This window comes from Taudactylus pleione, unplaced genomic scaffold (genome assembly GCF_031769625.1).
Source record: "Taudactylus pleione unplaced genomic scaffold, aTauple2 ptg000092l, whole genome shotgun sequence".
Taxonomy (NCBI): domain Eukaryota; kingdom Metazoa; phylum Chordata; class Amphibia; order Anura; family Myobatrachidae; genus Taudactylus; species Taudactylus pleione.
This window is the reverse complement of record NW_028284494.1, coordinates 16,992,597-17,017,351: the sequence shown is the minus strand read 5'-3', so window position 1 is coordinate 17,017,351 and position 24,755 is coordinate 16,992,597. Positions and strand designations below refer to the sequence as shown.

Here is a 24,755-nt window from a genome sequence, read left to right as displayed (position 1 = left end):
ACAGTACAACACAGAATTAATACACGCAAATAAAAATGAATAAAATCAGGCTTATCGGAGGGCAGCTGTTCTCTGATTGGTGTATAATTTCTTGTTCCTGTACCCTTGTTGGACTGATTACTATGGACTGCCAGTAAGACTTATCTTAAGATTTGATGTTTAGACTTTATTTGGACTTTCTTATTCTAGTATTCACAGAACTACAATCTGACAACCAGTTAAACAACTAAAAGACTGCAGCCAAGTTCCATATGAAAAGGGAGTGTCACTGTTAAAGAAGAAAAATTTACTTTTCTATTTACTTTTGCATACTTGAATCTAATTATAATGGACCATTGTCTTATTGCTTATTGCTCATTAATATATATCTTGCACATCTCATATTGTTTCTTGTACATAGTCTGTAGCATATATAAGTATGAGGGGTGCACAATTGTAAGATCATGTATTAAAACACAACTTTAATAGTAGCAAACATATACATCTAAATTCCCAAATACAAGTATTTCACCAGACCCTGATCCCCGATACCTGAATAATATCGATTCCCTCATCCTCAGATTTCACCTCCACCCGTCTGGTACTAGTCACCTCATGGTCAGCATCCAACGCGTTTCGTTTTCCAACTTCATCAGGAGTGCTCTGGACAAGTCTTCATATGCTTAATGTATTCATTTTTTAAATGGTGTCCTATTTCTAGAACTAGTTAGCAGGTTTATAGAAAATCATGTTTTACTGAGGGGAACGGGGCAATACGGTGATCAGAGACTGGCACTCACAGCAAAATCATGCTCTTGATATAGAAACCAGAGCAGTACTAAAAGTGTAGTAGTTAACAATAAATTTTAATGTTAAAAGAAGAAAATGTACAAAATATACAAAACAGCTGTTAGAATCAACCAGAATACAATGCGGAAATTTGGAATTAGAAATCTGACCATCCATAACCACAATGAAATGTAAATGCTTCAACAGCTTATATATGGTGTAATGTTTCACCTGTTGTAAATTCTAAGGGTATCAGCAGTCACTAAAGAGTTCTGTAACCAAATCCTTATTAAAATACATGTTTTCCTAATGAACATTGAACTGAAGATATCAGCACCATTTATAAAGACATTTACAAAGCTTTATACATACTATAGCATTATTTGTGCATTATATTTGTATTTTAGGTTGTTACCAAATATTCAGAGACATGGACACCTGATATGTGCCAGCAGGGACGGACTACGGGTGAAACCTGGCACCACGGAAAAAGAGGCATGGTCACGGGGCATGAAGTGAGTCACAAGGGCGTGGACTCGCAGCACGCCCCCGTTACCGCATACCAGGCAGAGAGAGCATCGGCCGGGTATTCTGGTAAACAGACCGGCTCATCCAGCCATCGGCCCTTCTGTCATTTGCCAGAAGTGCCAGGTGGCCAGTCCGGCTGTGTGTGTCAGAGATGTGTTCTGTCTGTGTCTGTGCGAGCCTAAGATATCTGTATCATACACAGTAGGGAGTAGATTGTCAAACCTACCCCTAATATATTATCACAGTCAAACCTTTAAAATAATTAAAAAAAAGAAGCAAATACTGTCGTCTAATAACCCAGAATTTATGGCAAAAGGCACATTCAGTGAATACAGAAATCTGTATATGTAACAAAGGGGGTCTATTTATTAAACCCCAAAAAGCCCTCCGAAAACATATTTCTGTAGTAATAAGCGCTTTGTGCTATTTATAAAGTTTAACACAGGCTGTAACCCCCTCCAGCAAAACTAGGAATAGGCTAATGAACAAGGAGTGCGATGGTACACGTACTGGTGCTGTCCTCTGATCATTACCGCCATCTCTAGTGTATGAATAAGATGTCTATGTGCGAGAGCAGGGATAGATTGCAAATCAGTCTTTGTAACGCTGTGAAGATGTGCAGGATATTACTCATATGCCTTGTCTACATGCTGAAAGTAGAGTATGCTTTAACATAGGCTTGGTGAGAAGTCATGGCAAAACTTGAAAATGGTTTTTAAATTCACGATTATGTTATGACCATTTAAATTTTAGGTTTAGTGGGGCTTTAAGGTGTGGGGCTTGCAAATAAGCTGCCTTTATCTTATCTATATATATTTATTATACAATGTGTAGCTGGACTTTGGCTGTAACTTTACAACCATCTATCTCACAGGCAAACCCCATGTAATGAATAGTACAATCCTTCCTATGTTCTATGGTTACTGGGTTATTGGACACCACTAAAATGCATTATCTATTCTCTGCCACAATCTATGTTGTCTTTTTAGCCCTCCTTGAATGTATGATTTTTTTTTGTCTTGTTAATTGTTATACACAATATATATATATATATATATATATATATATAATATATATAATATATATATATATATATTCATTTCTACTTTTTATTTTAGTTTCCATATAAGCCACCAAGCCATTTGTTTGGTATTATTTAGTGCAGCACATACGTATTTTTCTTTTTCTAGCACACAAGTGTTTTAAGAATAACAGTCTTATACCCCTTGCAGACCAAGCCTCTGACCCAGGATATTGCCGGGGCAACCTGGGTCCTGGCTCGGTGTGAAAAGGTCAACCTGGGTTGTGTGTCTTGGGATCTCGACCTGGGTCGAGATCAGGACTATACCCCAAATCATCCATCTCGGTTGCAGTGTGAAAGGCACGGACCGGGTCATTTGACCATAATGCGGGTCCATTTTTTATGACATACAATGTTTTGCAGGGCTGATACGGGATCAGTGTGAAAGGGGTAGACCCAGGTTATTCCCGGGTGAAGGAGTGTGAGCAGCCATAATTAAAGAGCTGGGTTGGACCCAGGGCTTTGGTCTGAAAGCAGTATTACTAAACTTTAGTAAATGATGCATTTAGTTCATCTCCCAGATGAACCTTTGCTAGAGTTGGCATGAAAATGTTGCAGGGAAAAACGCAAACATACGAGTTGTAAATGATAATGTCCTTTCCCAATACAGATAAATTCCTGCGCTAAGCCCCGATGCTAGTGGTAAATCAGTCAATTCTGAAGCTGAAAACGTTTCTAAATCATTCCATATTTTTCCTTTTTTTTAAGTTTTTTGTTTCTGTTTTTCTTGTTCATTCTCTGATTTCTTTTTCTTTTGCCAGTCCCTTTTTTCTCAGCCTTTCTTTTGCCAGTTTCCTTCTTTGCTTGTTTTTTGACCCATGCCTTTACGCGCTTATTCTTAGGACTCACACACAGAGCACTATCTTTTGTGTACAACCTGTAAAATACAATTCAAACACGTCATAAAAATTCATAGTAATAAAATCAAACAGATGTTAAGAAAATAAGGCATATACTGTGTGTCTGTAATAGCTAAATATATGTACATAACAGACAATGCTCTTGTGTGACATCTCCTATCTCATAGTATAAAAAGGTATAGACAGCTCTTATAGGCAAGACTATTTAATATAGTATATATATGTAAAAAAAAATAAAAAAAATAAGACAAGATAAATATTGATTCACCGGCCGGTATAACCACTAGATGCAACACAAACAATGTTAAAAGATCGATATAAGACTATTCTCTGCTTATTCATCAATCCAAAGTGCAAAGATATGCTGGATATATTATTCCCATGTATCACTTTGTGACTCCACAGTTTTTAAGGACTAAGGGCTTGACTCAGACCCGCTCGCGAGCGCTGAGCGCTCGCAAGCGGGTCGATGGTGCCCAAGTGCGCATGCGCATGACGGAGGCGCCTCCGTCGTGCGCATGCGCGAGACCCGAATAACGACGGCCAAGCTGTCGTTATGGGTCTCGCACCAAAGGGGGCGTGCTGTCGATGTTGATTGACAGCACTCCCCCTTTGGTGGGCGTGCGGGGGCGTGGCTGCCCAGACGGAGGCATTCCCATGGGAATGCCTACCGTCTGGGTCCGGCCCTACTGACATCACTAGTGATGTCAGTGGGAGTGCTTTTGGCTCTGATAGAGCCAAAAGCACTCCTGGGCTTGCGGCAGCGAGACCCTACCGCAGGGTCTCGTCGCAAGCCCGATGGTCACGATGGTCTTGACCATCGCGACCATCTTTTTGGCCGCTCGCATAAGCTGTGGGTGGTCACCGACAGCTATGCGAGCGGCCAGGAGGCCGCTCCAATAATAGGTAAGACGGCCCTGATTCAGAGTGAGCGCTCTTGTCAGAGTGTCCGCTCTGAATCAGGCCCTAAGTTAGTCCAGAACTTCATTTTCAATAGCGTATAACAAATGTAAATAAAATAACCTTCACCTGTAATCGGGAATAGGGAAAATGCCAAGCACACAAGGGGTCATTCAGACCCAGTCGTTAGCGCCGATGCGCTCGGACCGGGTCGATGGCCCCCCACAGAACATGCGTACGCCGGCGCCGTCGTGCGCATGTGTGAGACCCGCTACGACCGACAGCGCCGGTCGTAGCGGGTCTCGATCCAAAGGGGGCGAGCTGTTGATGTTGATTGACAGCTCGCCCCGTTTGGAAGGCGGGCCGGGGGGGTGAAAGCCCAAATGGGGGCGTTCCCATGGGAACGCCTACCATTTGGGGGCGGCCCCACTGACATCACTAGTGATGTCAGTGGAGAGCTTCCAGCTCAGACAGAGCCGAAAGCTCTCCGGGGTTTATGACAAGGGAGACCCTACTCTAGGGTCTCGTCGTAAGCCCCGATGGTTGCGATGGTCTTGACCATCGCGACCATCATCTTAGGCGGTCGTAAGCCTTACCACCACAAAGGAGGACGTCTTGAAAATTCAAGACGTCCTCCCCTCATTCAGACCGACCGCACGCTCTGTGCGACCGGCTCTGAATGAGGTCCACAGTCTTTTTAAAAGAAAGGAGGCAGTTTAGTTTGCAGAGAGGACAGTATGAAAGCTCTTATTTTATTATTGCAGAAAGCTGTTAGACTTTGCAAGCAAGTTGTAGAAGCATTTCAAGATCCAATAATCACATGTTCATGGAATTTATTGAGATGATTGTTAGATCTTGAAATGCTTGTGGATGATAATGAAAATGCCATCGCCTAATATGCAATATGCATGTACTGTAGTCAGGTTACTGGCGGCTGTCGGAAAGCCGGCCGTCGGAATCCCGACTGTGGAAGCCCGACCTGGGACTAAAGATAGGCGTTGAAATCCCGATAGCGATCGCAGAGGGGGGGGGGGGAATAGGTTTAGGGACCCCGGGGGAAGATTATGGTCAAGCAACCCCCGGGGAGGGTTAGGCTAGAGGAAGGGGGGGGGTTATTGTTAGGGTTAGGCACCACAGGGGGGAGGTTATGGTTAGGCACCTACCCTGGGAGGGTTAGGTTTAGGGTGCAGAAAGGGGTGTTAGGATTAGGCACCACCCCGGGAGTGTTAGGGTTAGGCACCACTAAGGGAGGATTAGGGGAGGGAGAGGGGAGGGTTAGGATACTTACCTGCCCCAGTCGGGATCTCCATTATCGAAGCTGGATAATTGGCTGAGACAGGATCGGTTTAAAATTAAATCTGCGCGACGCCATTTTGCGAATGGCAATGAGACACCATTTTGCGACTGGCCGCCCAGCGCCATTTTAGTGAATCTCGCCCATTATAAGTACATACGGCGATGCTATTATTTAGCGTCGTGCGATTCCCACGCAATAGAAAGAAGTTAAAAATCCTCACCATATAAATACAGACAGTCACTAAAACATATAAAATTATTAACCCTGCAAAACACATACCATGGTGTACTCCACAAACACGTAGTCGCACAGTGCTAACTAGCGTCTTTTCTCAATTCCCCAATACTTACACACTGCACACTTACATAAAAGGCTCCCTAGCATTAAAGTGTAATATTCAAGGTTTATTCAGTAATATTAATGTTGTGTCCATACGAACTGACCTATGAACTATCAGTAACAGAAGACCCATGAAGAAGAACCAATTGATATCATGTCAAACTGTTCTATTGTATTGCCTATCTCTGCTAGAGTATATATGTGGGCTCTCTGAAATGGGATCCCAGTCTGCTTGCTTTGCTGTTGACGGAGGTTTCTATTTTGATGCCAGGATCTGGGTCCAGAAGCGCGTGCATATATAACAACTGTACCTTGGGTCTGTATGATTTATTTGCGCTAATTGTATTTAGATCACAGCGTGTAACCATCTGTTTTTATATTGAATAATAACTTTTTGTGCTTTGGAACCACACTCAAAGTCCGAAAGCATTTATTTCTTGTGCGACTCATTACGCTAAATAGCAACAATTTTAGAAAGTATAGGAAGGTAGGAATCGATAGGTAGGAATCCATACCATCCTTCGGTCTTTCAGCATCGGTATTTCATTCGGATTCTTATGCATGCATGCTTTAAGATCATTGAGCACACCACTGCCGGGGAAACATTACTCAATATCGCTCATGGAGCGAATCGTGTAGTGGATATGCACCTTTATATTGATTTTTTAACATTGTTTGTGTTGCATCTAGTGGTTATACGTCCGGTGTATCATTATTTATCTTGTCTTATTTTTATTGCGTTTTACATACAGTATATATATATATATATATATATATACACAATATTAAATAGTCTTGTCTATAAGCGCTGTCTATACCTTTTTATACTTTTTTTTTTGCATAGGGTTGAGCATACCCCTATTCTTGATAGCAGCTGTGGATGGGAACATCATTAAATAAAGCAACAGCCTCCCCATAAGGGTAACTTATATAGGAGTAAATAGAGCGCTGTCTTTTTTATTTTATACTATCTCTTATCTCATAGGGCTCAATTCATGAATCAGTGAAAAAGGTGAAAGGCTTTTCATTGATTTGGGACATTTATCAAAGGGTTAACGGCAGAGAAATTTTCTGGCCTTAACCCACTTACCGTCAGTAACCGCCATCCCCATAGACCTTATGAGTACGGCGGCTTAACTATATTTATTAAGCTGCGATACCAATGAGCATCCACAGTGGTGGAAATGCACTCTGTAACAACGCCGGTAAGAAGAGCTATGTGTATGTGCGCAAACAGCTACCGTGCACATTAACCCTTCCCTGTCAGTATTAGGCTGCCGGCAACACGGAAGAGAATACCGCCAAGGAGAAGACACTACTGTATCTGGCCAGACAGGTGAATATTGATAAATACTGGTGATATAATAAGTATCGCTGTGATCTGCAGCAATAATGAATGATATGTATCACCAGTACAAATAAATATAGCCCATCGTAACGTAAATATGGCTCTTGAAATAAACACATTTAATGAAATTAATAATACAAGAAAATAGGTCTGTCTAAAAAGGTATGTAGTTATGTTGACATTCGGAATGTCGATACTGTAATGTTGATAGGTTAATAATGTCGACATTATGCATGTCTATATTATGTACATATGACTACTAGGGTTAGGGTGCGCTTAGGGTAAAAAAGTACAGTCAGCATGCATAATCAGGATCATAACTATGGCGGTTGTTGGAGTGTGGCAGCACAGGGTGAGGATGGGGGAGGGTTCTGTGTGTTTTTTGAGCAGTGCTCTATGTATTATCAGGCGATCACTGCAATGCTCTCTGTATTATCTGGCGATCACTGACTACTCTCTGTATTATCTGGCAATCACTGCAATACTCTCTGTATTACCTGGTGATCACTGCAATGCTCTCTGGATTATCAGACGATCACTTCAATGCTCTTTGTATTATCTGCCGAACGCTGCAATGGTCTCTGTATTATCTGGCGATCACTGCAATGCTCTGTATTATCTGGCGATCACTGTAACACTCTGTATTATCTGGCGATCACTGCAATGCTCTCTGCAATGCTCTCTGTATTATCTGATGGTCACTGTAATGCTCTCTGTATTATCTGGCGATCACTGCAATGCTTTCTGTATTATCTGGCGATCACTGCAACACTCTCTGTATTATCTGGCGATCACTGTAACACACTATATTATCTGGCGATCACTGCAATGCTCTCTCTATTATCAGGCGATCACTGCAATGCTCTCTGTATTATCTGGCGATCACTGCAATGCTCTCTGTATTATCTGGTGAATCACTGCACTGCTCTCTGTATTATCTGGTGGATCACTGCAACACTCTCTGTATTATCTGGCGATCACTGCAATGCTCTCTGTATTATCTGATGGTCACTGTAATGCTCTCTGTATTATCTGGCGATCACTGCAATGCTTTCTGTATTATCGTGCAATCACTGCAACACTCTGTATTATCTGGCGATCACTGCAATGCTCTCTGTATTATCTGGTGGATCACTGCAACTCTCTCTGTATTATCTGGCAATCACTGCAATGCTCTCTGTATTATCTGGTAGATCACTGCAACACTCTCTATATTATCTGGCAATCACTGCAATGCTCTCTGTATTATCTGGCGATCACTGCAATGCTCTCTGTATTATCTGATGGTCACTGTGATGCTCTCTGTTTTTGTACAGCGGCCACTTGGATTTTGGGGGGGGCTGCAGTCACCCTCCCAGAGCACTATAATGTTGTCATTGTTACCATGTCGACATCCTGAATATCGACATTCAGGCCATGTTGACTTTCACATGCTTACATTTGCCAACATGGTATGCTACACACTTTACAATGATCTCATGCTGCTTATACTTACACAAAAGCTTGGAGATGACACACGCCATCGCGTTTCTGAACTACATAGCGTTTCACTGTCTTTAAAAGTGTCTTTGAAATGGTTTCTCCCAGCTCAGTGCAACACTTAGCGGAGGAAAAAGAAAAAGCTGTGGAAAAAAGAATGAGCTGAAATTATCTTCGTCATAATTATCATCCTCATAATCACACATTTCTTAAAGTGCACCCGGCACCTACAAACAGTGGCAGCAGCAGCCATCTTGTGGGTTAAGCCAATATTAATTTGAATGCAGCCTATCGAATCAATGGGAACTAGTGACATCAGGGTATTTTTGGCCTCCCGAGTCACTAGTTTCTAGAGGACTGATAGGCTGAATATCAGCCAACAGAACTGCTGCAGCCAATGTAGGTAGGTGATGAGGGCACTTAAAGAAGTAGCCACCTAATTTTCCCCATTCTTCTAGCAGACATGCATGTATTTAAAGATCACATAGGCCTGAAGCGCCAAGGGTGTACGCACGTCACTCTGCTCAAATATAATCTCATTGTTTTTACTTTTGCATTTTAATTATTTATTTTTATTTTCTAAACATGCTGCTTTTATTAAAATAGTATGCGTCATGGATTGCGGCTAGATGGGGTGGTGGGGTATGAGGAGACATGGAAGAAACGTTCTATGAGACTATATATACATGACACCCCAGTTTCTGCTAAGAAATATTTAGATGTGAATGCGACCTTAACAATACATGTGTGTGTATATTATATTATATATATATATATATATATATATATATATATTTGTATCTTAGAGATGTGCACAGGACAATTTTTGCTGGATTTGGATTTGGTTCTAATTTGTCGTCCGGCTTTGGATTTGGATTTGCCAAGCTGCGGTGACTGGCTTTGGATATTTTACAAAAATGTACAAAAAAAGCTAAAATCACATAAATTGGGCTTTTTTTTTCTTCCTAGAGTGTTATTAACCTCAATAACATTAATTTCCAGTCATTTACAGTCAAGTTAGACCACCTCACAGCTTATAATATTGTTTTCACCATTATTGGCCAAAGGTTGCAGTAGGCTGACTGGTTATTAAGCGTCAGAGCAGCGGCACAGACACCGCAGTTTAAAGCACATCTATGAGGAGTCATAGTGCTTGTACACACGGAGGGGTACGGCCAGCAGAGTCACAGTACTTATACACAGTGGGCTACGGCCCAAGGAGTCATGGTGCTTGTATTTGTTATACACAGAGGGTTATGCACCCCAAATTCAAGCACCCCACAAAGTCAGGGTGCTTGAATTTGTTATACACAGAGGACTATGGCCAACAAAGTCACGGTGCTTGTATTTGTTATACACAGAGGGCTGTGGCCCACAAAGTCACAGTGCTTGTATTTGTTATACACAGAGGGCTATGGCCCACAAAGTCACGGTGCTTGTATTTCTTATACACAGAGGGCTGTGGCCCACAAAGTCACGGTGCTTGTATTTGTTATACACAGAGGGCTATGGCCAACAAAGTCAGGGTGCTTGTATTTGTTATACACAGAGGGCTATGGCCCACAAAGTCACGGTGCTTGTATTTGTTATACACAGAGGGCTGTGGCCAACAAAGTCACGGTGCTTGTATTTGTTATACACAGAGGGCTATGGCCCACAAAGTCACGGTGCTTGTATTTGTTATACACAGAGGGCTATGGCCAACAAAGTCAGGGTGCTTGTATTTGTTATACACAGAGGGCTATGGCCCACAAAGTCACGGTGCTTGTATTTGTTATATACAGAGGGCTGTGGCCAACAAAGTCACGGTGCTTGTATTTGTTATACACAGAGGACTATGGCCCACAAAGTCACAGTGCTTGTATTTGTTATACACAGAGGGCTATGGCCAACAAAGTCACAGTGCTTGTATTTGTTATACAAAGAGGGCTGTGGCCCACAAAGTCAGTGTTTGTATTTGTTATACACAGAGGGCTGTGGCCCACAAAGTCACGGTGCTTGTATTTGTTATACACAGAGGACTATGGCCCACAAAGTCACGGTGCTTGTATTTGTTATACACAGAGGGCTGTGGCCAACAAAGTCACGGTGCCTGTATTTGTTATACACAGAGGGCTGTGGCCCACAAAGTTAGGGTGCTTGTATTTGTTATACACAGAGGGCTGTGGCCCACAAAGTCACGGTGCTTGTATTTGTTATACACAGAGGACTATGGCCCACAAAGTCACGGTGCTTGTATTTGTTATACACAGAGGGCTGTGGCCAACAAAGTCACGGTGCCTGTATTTGTTATACACAGAGGGCTGTGGCCCACAAAGTTAGGGTGCTTGTATTTGTTATACACAGAGGGCTGTGGCCCACAAAGTCACGGTGCTTGTATTTCTTATACACAGAGGGCTATAGCCCACAAAGTCACGGTGCTTGTATTTGTTATACACAGAGGGCTGTGGCCAACAAAGTCAAGGTGCTTGTATTTGTTATACACAGAGGGCTATGGCCCACAAAGTCACGGTGCTTGTATTTGTTATACACAGAGGGCTGTGGCCAACAAAGTCGCGGTGCTTATATTTGTTATACACAGAGGGCTGTGGCCCACAAAGTCATGGTGCTTCTATTTGTTATACACAGAGGACTATGGCCCACAAAGTCACGGTGCTTGTATTTGTTATACACAGAGGGCTGTGGCCAACAAAGTCACGGTGCTTGTATTTGTTATACACAGAGGGATATGGCCCACAGAGTCAGGGTGCTTGTATTTGTTATACACAGAGGGCTGTGGCCAACAAAGTCAAGGTGCTTGTATTTGTTATACACAGAGGGCTATGGCCCACAAAGTCACGGTGCTTGTATTTGTTATACACAGAGGGCTGTGGCCAACAAAGTCACGGTGCTTGTATTTGTTATACACAGAGGGATATGGCCCACAGAGTCAGGGTGCTTGTATTTGTTATACACAGAGGGCTGTGGCCCACAAAGTCATGGTGCTTCTATTTGTTATACACAGAGGACTATGGCCCACAAAGTCACGGTGCTTGTATTTGTTATACACAGAGGGCTGTGGCCCACAGAGTCAGGGTGCTTGTATTTGTTATACACAGAGGGCTGTGGCCAACAAAGTCAAGGTGCTTGTATTTGTTATACACAGAGGACTATGGCCCACAAAGTCACGGTGCTTGTATTTGTTATACACAGAGAGCTGTGGCCAACAAAGTCACGGTGCTTGTATTTGTTATACACAGAGGGCTATGGCCCACAGAGTCAGGGTGCTTGTATTTGTTATACACACAGGGCTATGGCCCACAAAGTCAGGGTGCTTGTATTTGTTATACACAGAGGGCTATGGCCAACAAAGTCACAGTGCTTGTATTTGTTATACACAGAGAGCTGTGGCCCACAAAGTCAGGGTGCTTGTATTTGTTATACACAGAGGGCTGTGGCCCACAAAGTTAGGGTGCTTGTATTTGTTATACACAGAGGGCTGTGGCCCACAAAGTCACGGTGCTTGTATTTCTTATACACAGAGGGCTATAGCCCAAAAAGTCACGGTGCTTGTATTTGTTATACACAGAGGGCTGTGGCCAACAAAGTCAAGGTGCTTGTATTTGTTATACACAGAGGTCTGTGGCCCGCAAAGTCAAGGTGCTTGTATTTGTTATACACAGAGGGCTATGGCCCACAAAGTCACGGTGCTTGTATTTGTTATACACAGAGGGCTATGGCCCACAAAGTCACGGTGCTTGTATTTGTTATACACAGAGGGTTATGGCCAACAAAGTCAGGGTGCTTGAATTTGTTATACACAGAGGGTTAAGGCCAACAAAGTCACGGTGCTTGTATTTGTTATACACAGAGGGCTATGGCCCACAAAGTCACGGTGCTTGTATTTGTTATACACAGAGGGCTATGGCCCACAAAGTCACGGTGCTTGTATTTGTTATACACAGAGGGCTATGGCCCACAAAGTCACGGTGCTTGTATTTGTTATACACAGAGGGCTATGGCCCACAAAGTCACGGTGCTTGTATTTGTTATACACAGAGGGCTATGGCCCACAAAGTCACAGTGCTTGTATTTGTTATACACAGAGGGCTGTGGCCAACAAAGTCACGGTGCTTATATTTGTTATACACAGAGGGCTGTGGCCCAGAAAGTCAGGGTGCTTGTATTTGTTATACACAGAGGGTTATGGCCAACAAAGTCACGGTGCTTGTATTTGTTATACACAGAGGGCTATGGCCCACAAAGTCAGGGTGCTTGTATTTGTTATACACACAGGGCTATGGCCCACAAAGTCAGGGTGCTTGTATTTGTTATACACAGAGGGCTATGGCCCACAAAGTCAGGGTGCTTGTATTTGTTATACACAGAGGGCTATGGCCAACAAAGTCACAGTGCTTGTATTTGTTATACACAGAGGGCTATGGCCCACAAAGTCAGGGTGCTTGTATTTGTTATAAACAGAGGGCTGTGGCCCACAAAGTTAGGGTGCTTGTATTTGTTATACACAGAGGGCTGTGGCCCACAAAGTCACGGTGCTTGTATTTCTTATACACAGAGGGCTATAGCCCAAAAAGTCACGGTGCTTGTATTTGTTATACACAGAGGGCTGTGGCCAACAAAGTCAAGGTGCTTGTATTTGTTATACACAGAGGTCTGTGGCCCGCAAAGTCAAGGTGCTTGTATTTGTTATACACAGAGGGCTGTGGCCAACAAAGTCACGGTGCTTGTATTTGTTATACACAGAGGGTTGTGGCCAACAAAGTCACGGTGCTTATATTTGTTATACACAGAGGGCTATGGCCCACAAAGTCACGGTGCTTGTATTTGTTATACACAGAGGGCTATGGCCCACAAAGTCACGGTGCTTGTATTTGTTATACACAGAGGGCTATGGCCCACAAAGTCACGGTGCTTGTATTTGTTATACACAGAGGGTTATGGCCAACAAAGTCAGGGTGCTTGAATTTGTTATACACAGAGGGTTAAGGCCAACAAAGTCACGGTGCTTGTATTTGTTATACACAGAGGGCTATGGCCCACAAAGTCACGGTGCTTGTATTTGTTATACACAGAGGGCTATGGCCCACAAAGTCACGGTGCTTGTATTTGTTATACACAGAGGGCTATGGCCCACAAAGTCACGGTGCTTGTATTTGTTATACACAGAGGGCTATGGCCCACAAAGTGACGGTGCTTGTATTTGTTATACACAGAGGGCTATGGCCCACAAAGTCACAGTGCTTGTATTTGTTATACACAGAGGGCTGTGGCCAACAAAGTCACGGTGCTTATATTTGTTATACACAGAGGGCTGTGGCCCAGAAAGTCAGGGTGCTTGTATTTGTTATACACAGAGGGTTATGGCCAACAAAGTCACGGTGCTTGTATTTGTTATACACAGAGGGCTATGGCCCACAAAGTCAGGGTGCTTGTATTTGTTATACACACAGGGCTATGGCCCACAAAGTCAGGGTGCTTGTATTTGTTATACACAGAGGGCTATGGCCCACAAAGTCACGGTGCTTGTATTTGTTATACACAGAGGGCTATGGCCAACAAAGTCACAGTGCTTGTATTTGTTATACACAGAGGGCTATGGCCCACAAAGTCAGGGTGCTTGTATTTGTTATACACAGAGGGCTGTGGCCCACAAAGTTAGGGTGCTTGTATTTGTTATACACAGAGGGCTGTGGCCCACAAAGTCACGGTGCTTGTATTTCTTATACACAGAGGGCTATAGCCCAAAAAGTCACGGTGCTTGTATTTGTTATACACAGAGGGCTGTGGCCAACAAAGTCAAGGTGCTTGTATTTGTTATACACAGAGGTCTGTGGCCCGCAAAGTCAAGGTGCTTGTATTTGTTATACACAGAGGGCTATGGCCCACAAAGTCACGGTGCTTGTATTTGTTATACACAGAGGGCTATGGCCCACAAAGTCACGGTGCTTGTATTTGTTATACACAGAGGGTTATGGCCAACAAAGTCAGGGTGCTTGAATTTGTTATACACAGAGGGTTAAGGCCAACAAAGTCACGGTGCTTGTATTTGTTATACACAGAGGGCTATGGCCCACAAAGTCACGGTGCTTGTATTTGTTATACACAGAGGGCTATGGCCCACAAAGTCACGGTGCTTGTATTTGTTATACACAGAGGGCTATGGCCCACAAAGTCACGGTGCTTGTATTTGTTATACACAGAGGGCTATGGCCCACAAAGTCACGGTGCTTGTATTTGTTATACACAGAGGGCTATGGCCCACAAAGTCACAGTGCTTGTATTTGTTATACACAGAGGGCTGTGGCCAACAAAGTCACGGTGCTTATATTTGTTATACACAGAGGGCTGTGGCCCAGAAAGTCAGGGTGCTTGTATTTGTTATACACAGAGGGTTATGGCCAACAAAGTCACGGTGCTTGTATTTGTTATACACAGAGGGCTATGGCCCACAAAGTCAGGGTGCTTGTATTTGTTATACACACAGGGCTATGGCCCACAAAGTCAGGGTGCTTGTATTTGTTATACACAGAGGGCTATGGCCCACAAAGTCAGGGTGCTTGTATTTGTTATACACAGAGGGCTATGGCCAACAAAGTCACAGTGCTTGTATTTGTTATACACAGAGGGCTATGGCCCACAAAGTCAGGGTGCTTGTATTTGTTATACACAGAGGGCTGTGGCCCACAAAGTTAGGGTGCTTGTATTTGTTATACACAGAGGGCTGTGGCCCACAAAGTCACGGTGCTTGTATTTCTTATACACAGAGGGCTATAGCCCAAAAAGTCACGGTGCTTGTATTTGTTATACACAGAGGGCTGTGGCCAACAAAGTCAAGGTGCTTGTATTTGTTATACACAGAGGTCTGTGGCCCGCAAAGTCAAGGTGCTTGTATTTGTTATACACAGAGGGCTGTGGCCAACAAAGTCACGGTGCTTGTATTTGTTATACACAGAGGGTTGTGGCCAACAAAGTCACGGTGCTTATATTTGTTATACACAGAGGGCTATGGCCCACAAAGTCACGGTGCTTGTATTTGTTATACACAGAGGGCTATGGCCCACAAAGTCACGGTGCTTGTATTTGTTATACACAGAGGGCTATGGCCCACAAAGTCACGGTGCTTGTATTTGTTATACACAGAGGGTTATGGCCAACAAAGTCAGGGTGCTTGAATTTGTTATACACAGAGGGTTAAGGCCAACAAAGTCACGGTGCTTGTATTTGTTATACACAGAGGGCTATGGCCCACAAAGTCACGGTGCTTGTATTTGTTATACACAGAGGGCTATGGCCCACAAAGTCACGGTGCTTGTATTTGTTATACACAGAGGGCTATGGCCCACAAAGTCACGGTGCTTGTATTTGTTATACACAGAGGGCTATGGCCCACAAAGTCACGGTGCTTGTATTTGTTATACACAGAGGGCTATGGCCCACAAAGTCACAGTGCTTGTATTTGTTATACACAGAGGGCTGTGGCCAACAAAGTCACGGTGCTTATATTTGTTATACACAGAGGGCTGTGGCCCAGAAAGTCAGGGTGCTTGTATTTGTTATACACAGAGGGTTATGGCCAACAAAGTCACGGTGCTTGTATTTGTTATACACAGAGGGCTATGGCCCACAAAGTCAGGGTGCTTGTATTTGTTATACACACAGGGCTATGGCCCACAAAGTCAGGGTGCTTGTATTTGTTATACACAGAGGGCTATGGCCCACAAAGTCACGGTGCTTGTATTTGTTATACACAGAGGGCTATGGCCAACAAAGTCACAGTGCTTGTATTTGTTATACACAGAGGGCTATGGCCCACAAAGTCAGGGTGCTTGTATTTGTTATACACAGAGGGCTGTGGCCCACAAAGTTAGGGTGCTTGTATTTGTTATACACAGAGGGCTGTGGCCCACAAAGTCACGGTGCTTGTATTTCTTATACACAGAGGGCTATAGCCCACAAAGTCATGGTGCTTGTATTTGTTATACACAGAGGGCTGTGGCCCACCAAGTCACGGTGCTTGTATTTGTTATACACAGAGGGCTGTGGCCAACAAAGTCATGGTGCTTGTATTTCTTATACACAGAGGGCTGTGGCCCACAAAGTCACGGTGCTTGTATTTGTTATACACAGAGGGCTATGGCCAACAAAGTCAGGGTGCTTGTATTTGTTATACACAGAGGGCTATGGCCCACAAAGTCACGGTGCTTGTATTTGTTATACACAGAGGGCTGTGGCCAACAAAGTCACAGTGCTTGTATTTGTTATACACAGAGGACTATGGCCCACAAAGTCACGGTGCTTGTATTTGTTATACACAGAGGGCTATGGCCAACAAAGTCACAGTGCTTGTATTTATTATACAAAGAGGGCTGTGGCCCACAAAGTCACAGTGCTTGTATTTGTTATACACAGAGGGCTGTGGCCCACAAAGTTAGGGTGCTTGTATTTGTTATACACAGAGGGCTGTGACCCACAAAGTCATGGTGCTTGTATTTCTTATACACAGAGGGCTATAGCCCACAAAGTCACATTGCTTGTATTTGTTATACAGAGAGGGCTGTGGCCCACAAAGTCAAGGTGCTTGTATTTGTTATACACAGAGGTCTGTGGCCCACAAAGTCAAGGTGCTTGTATTTGTTATACACAGAGGGCTGTGGCCAACAAAGTCACGGTGCTTGTATTTGTTATACACAGAGGGCTGTGGCCAACAAAGTCACGGTGCTTATATTTGTTATACACAGAGGGCTATGGCCCACAAAGTCACGGTGCTTGTATTTGTTATACACAGAGGGCTATGGCCCACAAAGTCACGGTGCTTGTATTTGTTATACACAGAGGGCTATGGCCCACAAAGTCACGGTGCTTGTATTTGTTATACACAGAGGGTTATGGCCAACAAAGTCAGGGTGCTTGAATTTGTTATACACAGAGGGTTATGGCCAACAAAGTCACGGTGCTTGTATTTGTTATACACAGAGGGCTATGGCCCACAAAGTCATGGTGCTTGTATTTGTTATACACAGAGGGCTATGGCCCACAAAGTCACGGTGCTTGTATTTGTTATACACAGAGGGCTATGGCCCACAAAGTCACGGTGCTTGTATATGTTATACACAGAGGGCTATGGCCCACAAAGTCACGGTGCTGGTATTTGTTATACACAGAGGGCTATGGCCCACAAAGTCACAGTGCTTGTATTTGTTATACACAGAGGGCTGTGGCCAACAAAGTCAAGGTGCTTATATTTGTTATACAAAGAGGGCTGTGGCCCAGAAAGTCAGGGTGCTTGTATTTGTTATACACAGAGGGCTATGGCCCACAAAGTCACGGTGCTTGTATTTGTTATACACAGAGGGCTATGGCCAACAAAGTCACAGTGCTTGTATTTGTTATACACAGAGGGCTATGGCCAACAAAGTCAGGGTGCTTGTATTTGTTATACACAGAGGGCTGTGGCCCACAAAGTCAGGGTGCTTGTATTTGTTATACACAGAGGGCTGTGGCCCACAAAGTTAGGGTGCTTGTATTTGTTATACACAGAGGGCTGTGGCCCACAAAGTCACGGTGCTTGTATTTCTTATACACAGAGGGCTATAGCCCACAAAGTCATGGTGCTTGTATTTGTTATACACAGAGGGCTGTGGCCCACCAAGTCACGGTGCTTGTATTTGTTATACACAGAGGGCTGTGGCCAACAAAGTCATGGTGCTTGTATTTCTTATACACAGAGGGCTATGGCCAACAAAGTCAGGGTGCTTGTATTTGTTATACACAGAGGGCTATGGCCCACAAAGTCACGGTGCTTGTATTTGTTATACACAGAGGGCTGTGGCCAACAAAGTCACAGTGCTTGTATTTGTTATACACAGAGGACTATGGCCCACAAAGTCACGGTGCTTGTATTTGTTATACACAGAGGGCTATGGCCAACAAAGTCACAGTGCTTGTATTTATTATACAAAGAGGGCTGTGGCCCACAAAGTCACAGTGCTTGTATTTGTTATACACAGAGGGCTGTGGCCCACAAAGTTAGGGTGCTTGTATTTGTTATACACAGAGGGCTGTGACCCACAAAGTCACGGTGCTTGTATTTCTTATACACAGAGGGCTATAGCCCACAAAGTCACATTGCTTGTATTTGTTATACAGAGAGGGCTGTGGCCCACAAAGTCAAGGTGCTTGTATTTGTTATACACAGAGGTCTGTGGCCCACAAAGTCAAGGTGCTTGTATTTGTTATACACAGAGGGCTGTGGCCAACAAAGTCACGGTGCTTGTATTTGTTATACACAGAGGGCTGTGGCCAACAAAGTCACGGTGCTTATATTTGTTATACACAGAGGGCTATGGCCCACAAAGTCACGGTGCTTGTATTTGTTATACACAGAGGGCTATGGCCCACAAAGTCACGGTGCTTGTATTTGTTATACACAGAGGGCTATGGCCCACAAAGTCACGGTGCTTGTATTTGTTATACACAGAGGGTTATGGCCAACAAAGTCAGGGTGCTTGAATTTGTTATACACAGAGGGTTATGGCCAACAAAGTCACGGTGCTTGTATTTGTTATACACAGAGGGCTATGGCCCACAAAGTCACGGTGCTTGTATTTGTTATACACAGAGGGCTATGGCCCACAAAGTCACGGTGCTTGTATTTGTTATACACAGAGGGCTATGGCCCACAAAGTCACGGTGCTTGTATATGTTATACACAGAGGGCTATGGCCCACAAAGTCACGGTGCTGGTATTTGTTATACACAGAGGGCTATGGCCCACAAAGTCACAGTGCTTGTATTTGTTATACACAGAGGGCTGTGGCCAACAAAGTCAAGGTGCTTATATTTGTTATACAAAGAGGGCTGTGGCCCAGAAAGTCAGGGTGCTTGTATTTGTTATACACAGAGGGCTATGGCCCACAAAGTCACGGTGCTTGTATTTGTTATACACAGAGGGCTATGGCCAACAAAGTCACAGTGCTTGTATTTGTTATACACAGAGGGCTATGGCCAACAAAGTCAGGGTGCTTGTATTTGTTTTACACAGAGGGCTGTGGCCCACAAAGTTAGGGTGCTTGTATTTCTTATACACAGAGGGCTGTGGCCCACAAAGTTACGGTGCTTGTATTTCTTATACACAGAGGGCTATAGCCCACAAAGTCATGGTGCTTGTATTTGTTATACACAGAGGGCTGTGGCCCACAAAGTCACGGTGCTTGTATTTGTTATACACAGAGGGCAGTGGCCAACAAAGTCACGGTGCTTATATTTGTTATACACAGAGGACTTCTTGCAGTCACTGTGCCCCCTTACACAGTCACAGCCACTTGTGAGTCTCTGGACACAGCACTTAATCATCAGAGTATACCACAGCATACAGCAGCGTGCAGTGTGCCCCCTTACATACACAGTCACTTTTGCCAGTGCAGCCACTTAGCAGAGTATAGCGCAGCATCAGTGTGTGTCCCCCTATACAGCCACTCAGTGATCAGTGCTAGTGATCTAGCCACTCAGTGCCCCCTCAGCCCACTTGTAGAGTAGCGCACTGTGGGAGCGTACAGGACAACTGGCACCAAGTCGCGGGACTCGGCGCCTTATGTAGAGGCGAACTCTCACCTCTTGTGAGAGCTCGGCATTCCTTCGAGATCCGACGTCAGGATGCTGACGTTGGGCTTGCAGTGGGGACCCGAGTCAGCCGGAACACCCGAGCCTCGGCTCAAGTGGACTCGGATCCCTACTGTTCTGAGCGGTTCGGATTCCACAGAATCCGAACCGCTCATCTCTAATATATACACACATGTATTGTTAAGGTCGCACTCACATCTAAATAATCCTTAGCAGCAACTGAGGTGTCATCCCACAAAGGAGGGCTCCTAGGAAGTCCAGCATATAGAGAAGTATAATGAGGGGCACTCACCAGGGTTTTCAGGGTTACTTATACGTACCCCTTTTACATCGATCTAAAGATGCACATCAACCCGGGATTTTTGTCTGTGTAAATGGCTGAATCCCCGGGGCCAGGGACACGGTGAACCAACTCAGGCATTTTACAGGCTTGGCTACAGGTCCTGTGAACGGCGCCAACTCGGGAATATCCTGGGTCGGCGCCACAGTATGAAAGGGGTAAGTTCCAGGTCTGATCCAGATTGGAATTCTGTTCCAGCAACCTGGGGCAGACCCGTAGCTTTGGTATAAAAGTGGTACTAGTAAAAATAGTAAATGTTTCACTCACCAGCAAGGACCTTTGCAAGACGCACAATAGCACAACATATTACAAGTAGTACAAACAGCACCCGAAAGAAGCAGCAGTCTATTATATTTGGATTTGTGGCCACAGGGGTATATTTACTAAAAATCGATTTTGATTGATTAAAAATCAAACAAAATCGATGTTGTGTTTCTGGGGCTAAAGGTGCGTACTCACTGGGCGATATATTGGACGACAGAACGATAACGATATCGATCAGTCGTCCAAAATATTGTTCAGTTTGTGCGCAAAAACGATTAACGATAACGACCAGCGATGCGCGCTCCCGCTGGTCATTGGTCTTTGTCGTTCATCGCCCAAACATGCAGGCCAACCTGACAATATTGTCAGGTTGTTGCATGTTTGGGAATGAGGGAGGGAGCCCGGCACTGATTGATATCATTCATTTACTAACAGACAAGTTTTTATTCAAGTTTTTAATTATTAGTAAAATGTGTGATTTAGCCCCTGAAACTCAACATCTTTGTTGATCGATTTTAATCAATTTTAAATTGATCAAAATCAAATAAACTAGACCTATAGAAAATATACCCCTTTTTTAATATACTCTAGGTATGAATTAATCTGAATTAATCTGGGTTGACCTGTGTTAACCGTTTGTGATGTGATTTGCAGTATGAATAATTGTATTTTAAATCAATTATTTGTAATATCTTCAATCCAGCAGCTGTTTATGCTCCTATTAGCTTTTTTTTTCAAAGTTCATTGGGGTTTCTAGGTTTCCATACCTACATTGTAGGGGCAGCTGTATCAGCTCGGTATTCTGTATTGAAATAGAATAGATTCACATATTTTACAAATATGCTAGTGCCCACATTTTTAATTACATTAAACCAAACACCACTGGACCAAACACGGTCCACCTATCAGTCCAAGATTTAAGGCTATCCATGCTTGAGCACAGGTGGCTTAATTAGTGCCTCAATCAGTTTGATTATACCATCTATGCACAAAACCGTAAAACCTGGACTGTTAAGATGGCCACACATCTAAAGATTATCTGTCCAACCAGCCAACTAGTTGATTGGTTGGAATGAAACTCTGGTAACGTATGGGAGTAAATGATGATCAGCAATTTGCTCCTACAGATGAAAATGGTCGTTCAGACAAGTTTGTTAAATGTTTGATCTAAACAATTTGTTCAAAGAACAGTTTTTGTCAATTTTCCGGCGTTTGGGAGCAAATTGCTGATTGTCATTTGCTTTCATCCCTTACCAGATTTTCATTCCAACCAATCAACTAGTTGGCTGGTTGGACAGATAATCTGTAGATGTGTGGCCAGCTTTAGGGTGCCTTGAGGCCTGAATTTGGGAAACCCGATCCTAAGGTGTAAATTTACTATGCAGCGCTTTTCAAAGATGCCAAAGCTGCAACAGTTTTGGCCGGTTGATATAAAGGGGCAATAAATATAGATACAAAAACTGGGCGTGCTTTGCACTCAATATTATTGCCTCTTTAAATTCAGTGGCTGAAACCGCTGTAGACTCAGTGGAAAGCTCTGCACAGTATACTTACCCCTAAATGTCTATAGGCTACTGTAAAGTAGGTGGTGTACGTTACGTTGTCTGTTCCATGCATACAGGAGCCTAGTAGTAGAAGAGTTTCTGCCAATGAAGATGCCCTTGTCTGACTCCACTTCTCCACTACAGAACACAGGGCACTGCAGGGCCTGTCGATTTTCAATTTTCTGTTTATAATCATACTCACTTGTAGCTTCCTTTTTTTTTTTTTATCCCTAGCATCTCCTTGCCACACCTATCGCCTCTCTGGTGAACCCTCCTCCATCTGGCCACCTCCCCAAGCACCTTCGGTAACATCTTCTTTTAACACACACATTTCAAAATACTGTCATACCCGGGATTCAAACCTATCACCTCTCATTTGGCAGTCAGGTGTTAACATCACAGCTTGAGTACCTTTGCGAGTGGTTTCAGCTGCCCGGTGCAGGGTGCATACATACGGATCTCCCCGCAAGTAGCACTCTTTCTATATCTTGAGTTGGTGAGCTGCACTGCTCCACTGCCTGCTCCAGGTTTGTGCATGGCTGTTCTGATGGACAGTTCCTGCTGCAGCTTCACCAGCGCTCTCCTACATCTAGAGCTGGTTAGTTATACCTCTTTTACACCAAAAACCCAGGTCCAACCTGGGTTTTCAGAGATGGTTCCAACCCAGGTCAGACACCATTTACACAGCACCATCGATCTGGGTTATTCCCAGGTCAGCCCCGTTCACACTGAACCTGTGTCTGCCCTGCTAAACTTGTGAGGGTATAAAAAGTGGAAGGTGACTGCTCTACAGCCACCAATCAGCTAATTTTAGGCATGACCCAGGTTGGATAACCCAGGTTGCACTGTTTACACTGCACCATTACCCAGGTCCATCCTGGGTCCGACCCTGGTAGCTACCTAGGTTGGATTGCCGGGTCACTTGACCCGTGTTATTTATCAGGGACCCTTTTACACTGAGCTGCAACCCAGGTAGACCCAGCAAAAACCCAGGTTTTTGCTCTGGTGTAAAAGGGGTATTATACTGCATAATTATTGTGTCAGCACTGCAGCCTTTGGATTCACACTGTTTAGCAGTGACAACTGGATAACAGTGGTACATCTAGATTTTCATATGGGACAGATCACCAGGGCACCAGAGAGTCTAGTTACGGCTTTGATCTGTCGTTACAATTGCAAAACTTTTCTGTATCGTTAAATTATATATACTTTTATGAGTAATAACAATGTTTGTGACAATGCTTCTTGTGTGTGTGCTACTTATCTGGTAGAGGTTTTATCATCTTAACATAATGAACTATTAACTCATATGTAACTAATGATGGTCTTCCTTCTCCCTATGGGCCGGATTAACAGGTAGAAGCAGTATGTTCTAGACATGTCAGAACATACCGTATGTTCGTCTTCTGGGACAATGGCACATTGCCCCCTACTCTTGTTACATATACTATTCTCTAAATTCATTCACATTGGAGAAAGTTGATTTATATATTCAAATTATTACTTTTTTTTTTCTTTTAAATGAATATACTTACAAATTCCAAACGCTTATTTATTTATATATATATATATATATATATATATATATATAAACTGCGCTCTGACCATCAGACGTCCGGGTGTTTCTCTGTATATTCACACGTGTCACTCAGCAGCAGAAATGCCAAACAGCACAATGCTGTGAGAATTTACTAACAATACATTGTTTTACTGCCATATCGTTATGTTATGTCACAGTAACTCTAAAAATGGATATATAATTATCTATAGGTGGGCATAAAAATTCCACAAACCTCACATAATGCCCCCCAAAAACACACGTTTGTGTTGCAGTGTTAGGTTATATTTTGCGCAATTCTTTTTTTTTTTTTACTGACATATAAAAACCTCAGTTGAACTTCTCTGTCAATAATGTTAAATAATTTATTTCTATGAATTTATTTTGGTCATTGGCTCAGTCCATCGTGACTCAGCCATACACAGATATAAACAAAATGAGACTTTATTAGACAGATGTGAATGGCCAGTTATTCTCTGGAAGGTGCTATGGAATATGTGTGCGCTATATAAATACCTGTATAAATAAATTAGAAGCAAAAGAGTGCAACGTGCTTGTTAGATGTCCCACGTCTTCCCAGAACAGCCTAATGTTGCCGCTATCAGCAGTACACAGAGATACAGACAGTCTAAGCACTTGGACTGGAGCATTTGTGATTGTGTCCCATTGAAGCTCAATTAAGCTTTGGAATTCTGTACATTGTCAGATTAATGATAGGGACAGTGGGAGCCTACCTTCAGAGACATGCAGGACGCACAGGAGCACGGCTGCCAGTTGCAGAGAAGTCATTCTTAGGTTCATTGAAAGAGTGAGAGCACTGTGCTTGCTTC

The 24,755-nt window shown here is 43.5% G+C and overlaps 1 protein-coding gene across 1 annotated transcript; it reads right to left on the bottom strand.

Moving 5' to 3' along the window:
• CCL28 (C-C motif chemokine ligand 28) lies at positions 1-24,755 on the bottom strand. Its single transcript, XM_088469437.1, has 3 exons — positions 24,660-24,755; positions 8,617-8,743; positions 1-3,254 (listed from the first exon to the last, which is right to left on the bottom strand). The coding sequence occupies exons 1-3, from the start codon at positions 24,724-24,726 to the stop codon at positions 3,053-3,055; spliced, it is 396 nt and encodes a 131-aa protein (XP_088325563.1). The 5' UTR covers positions 24,727-24,755; the 3' UTR covers positions 1-3,052.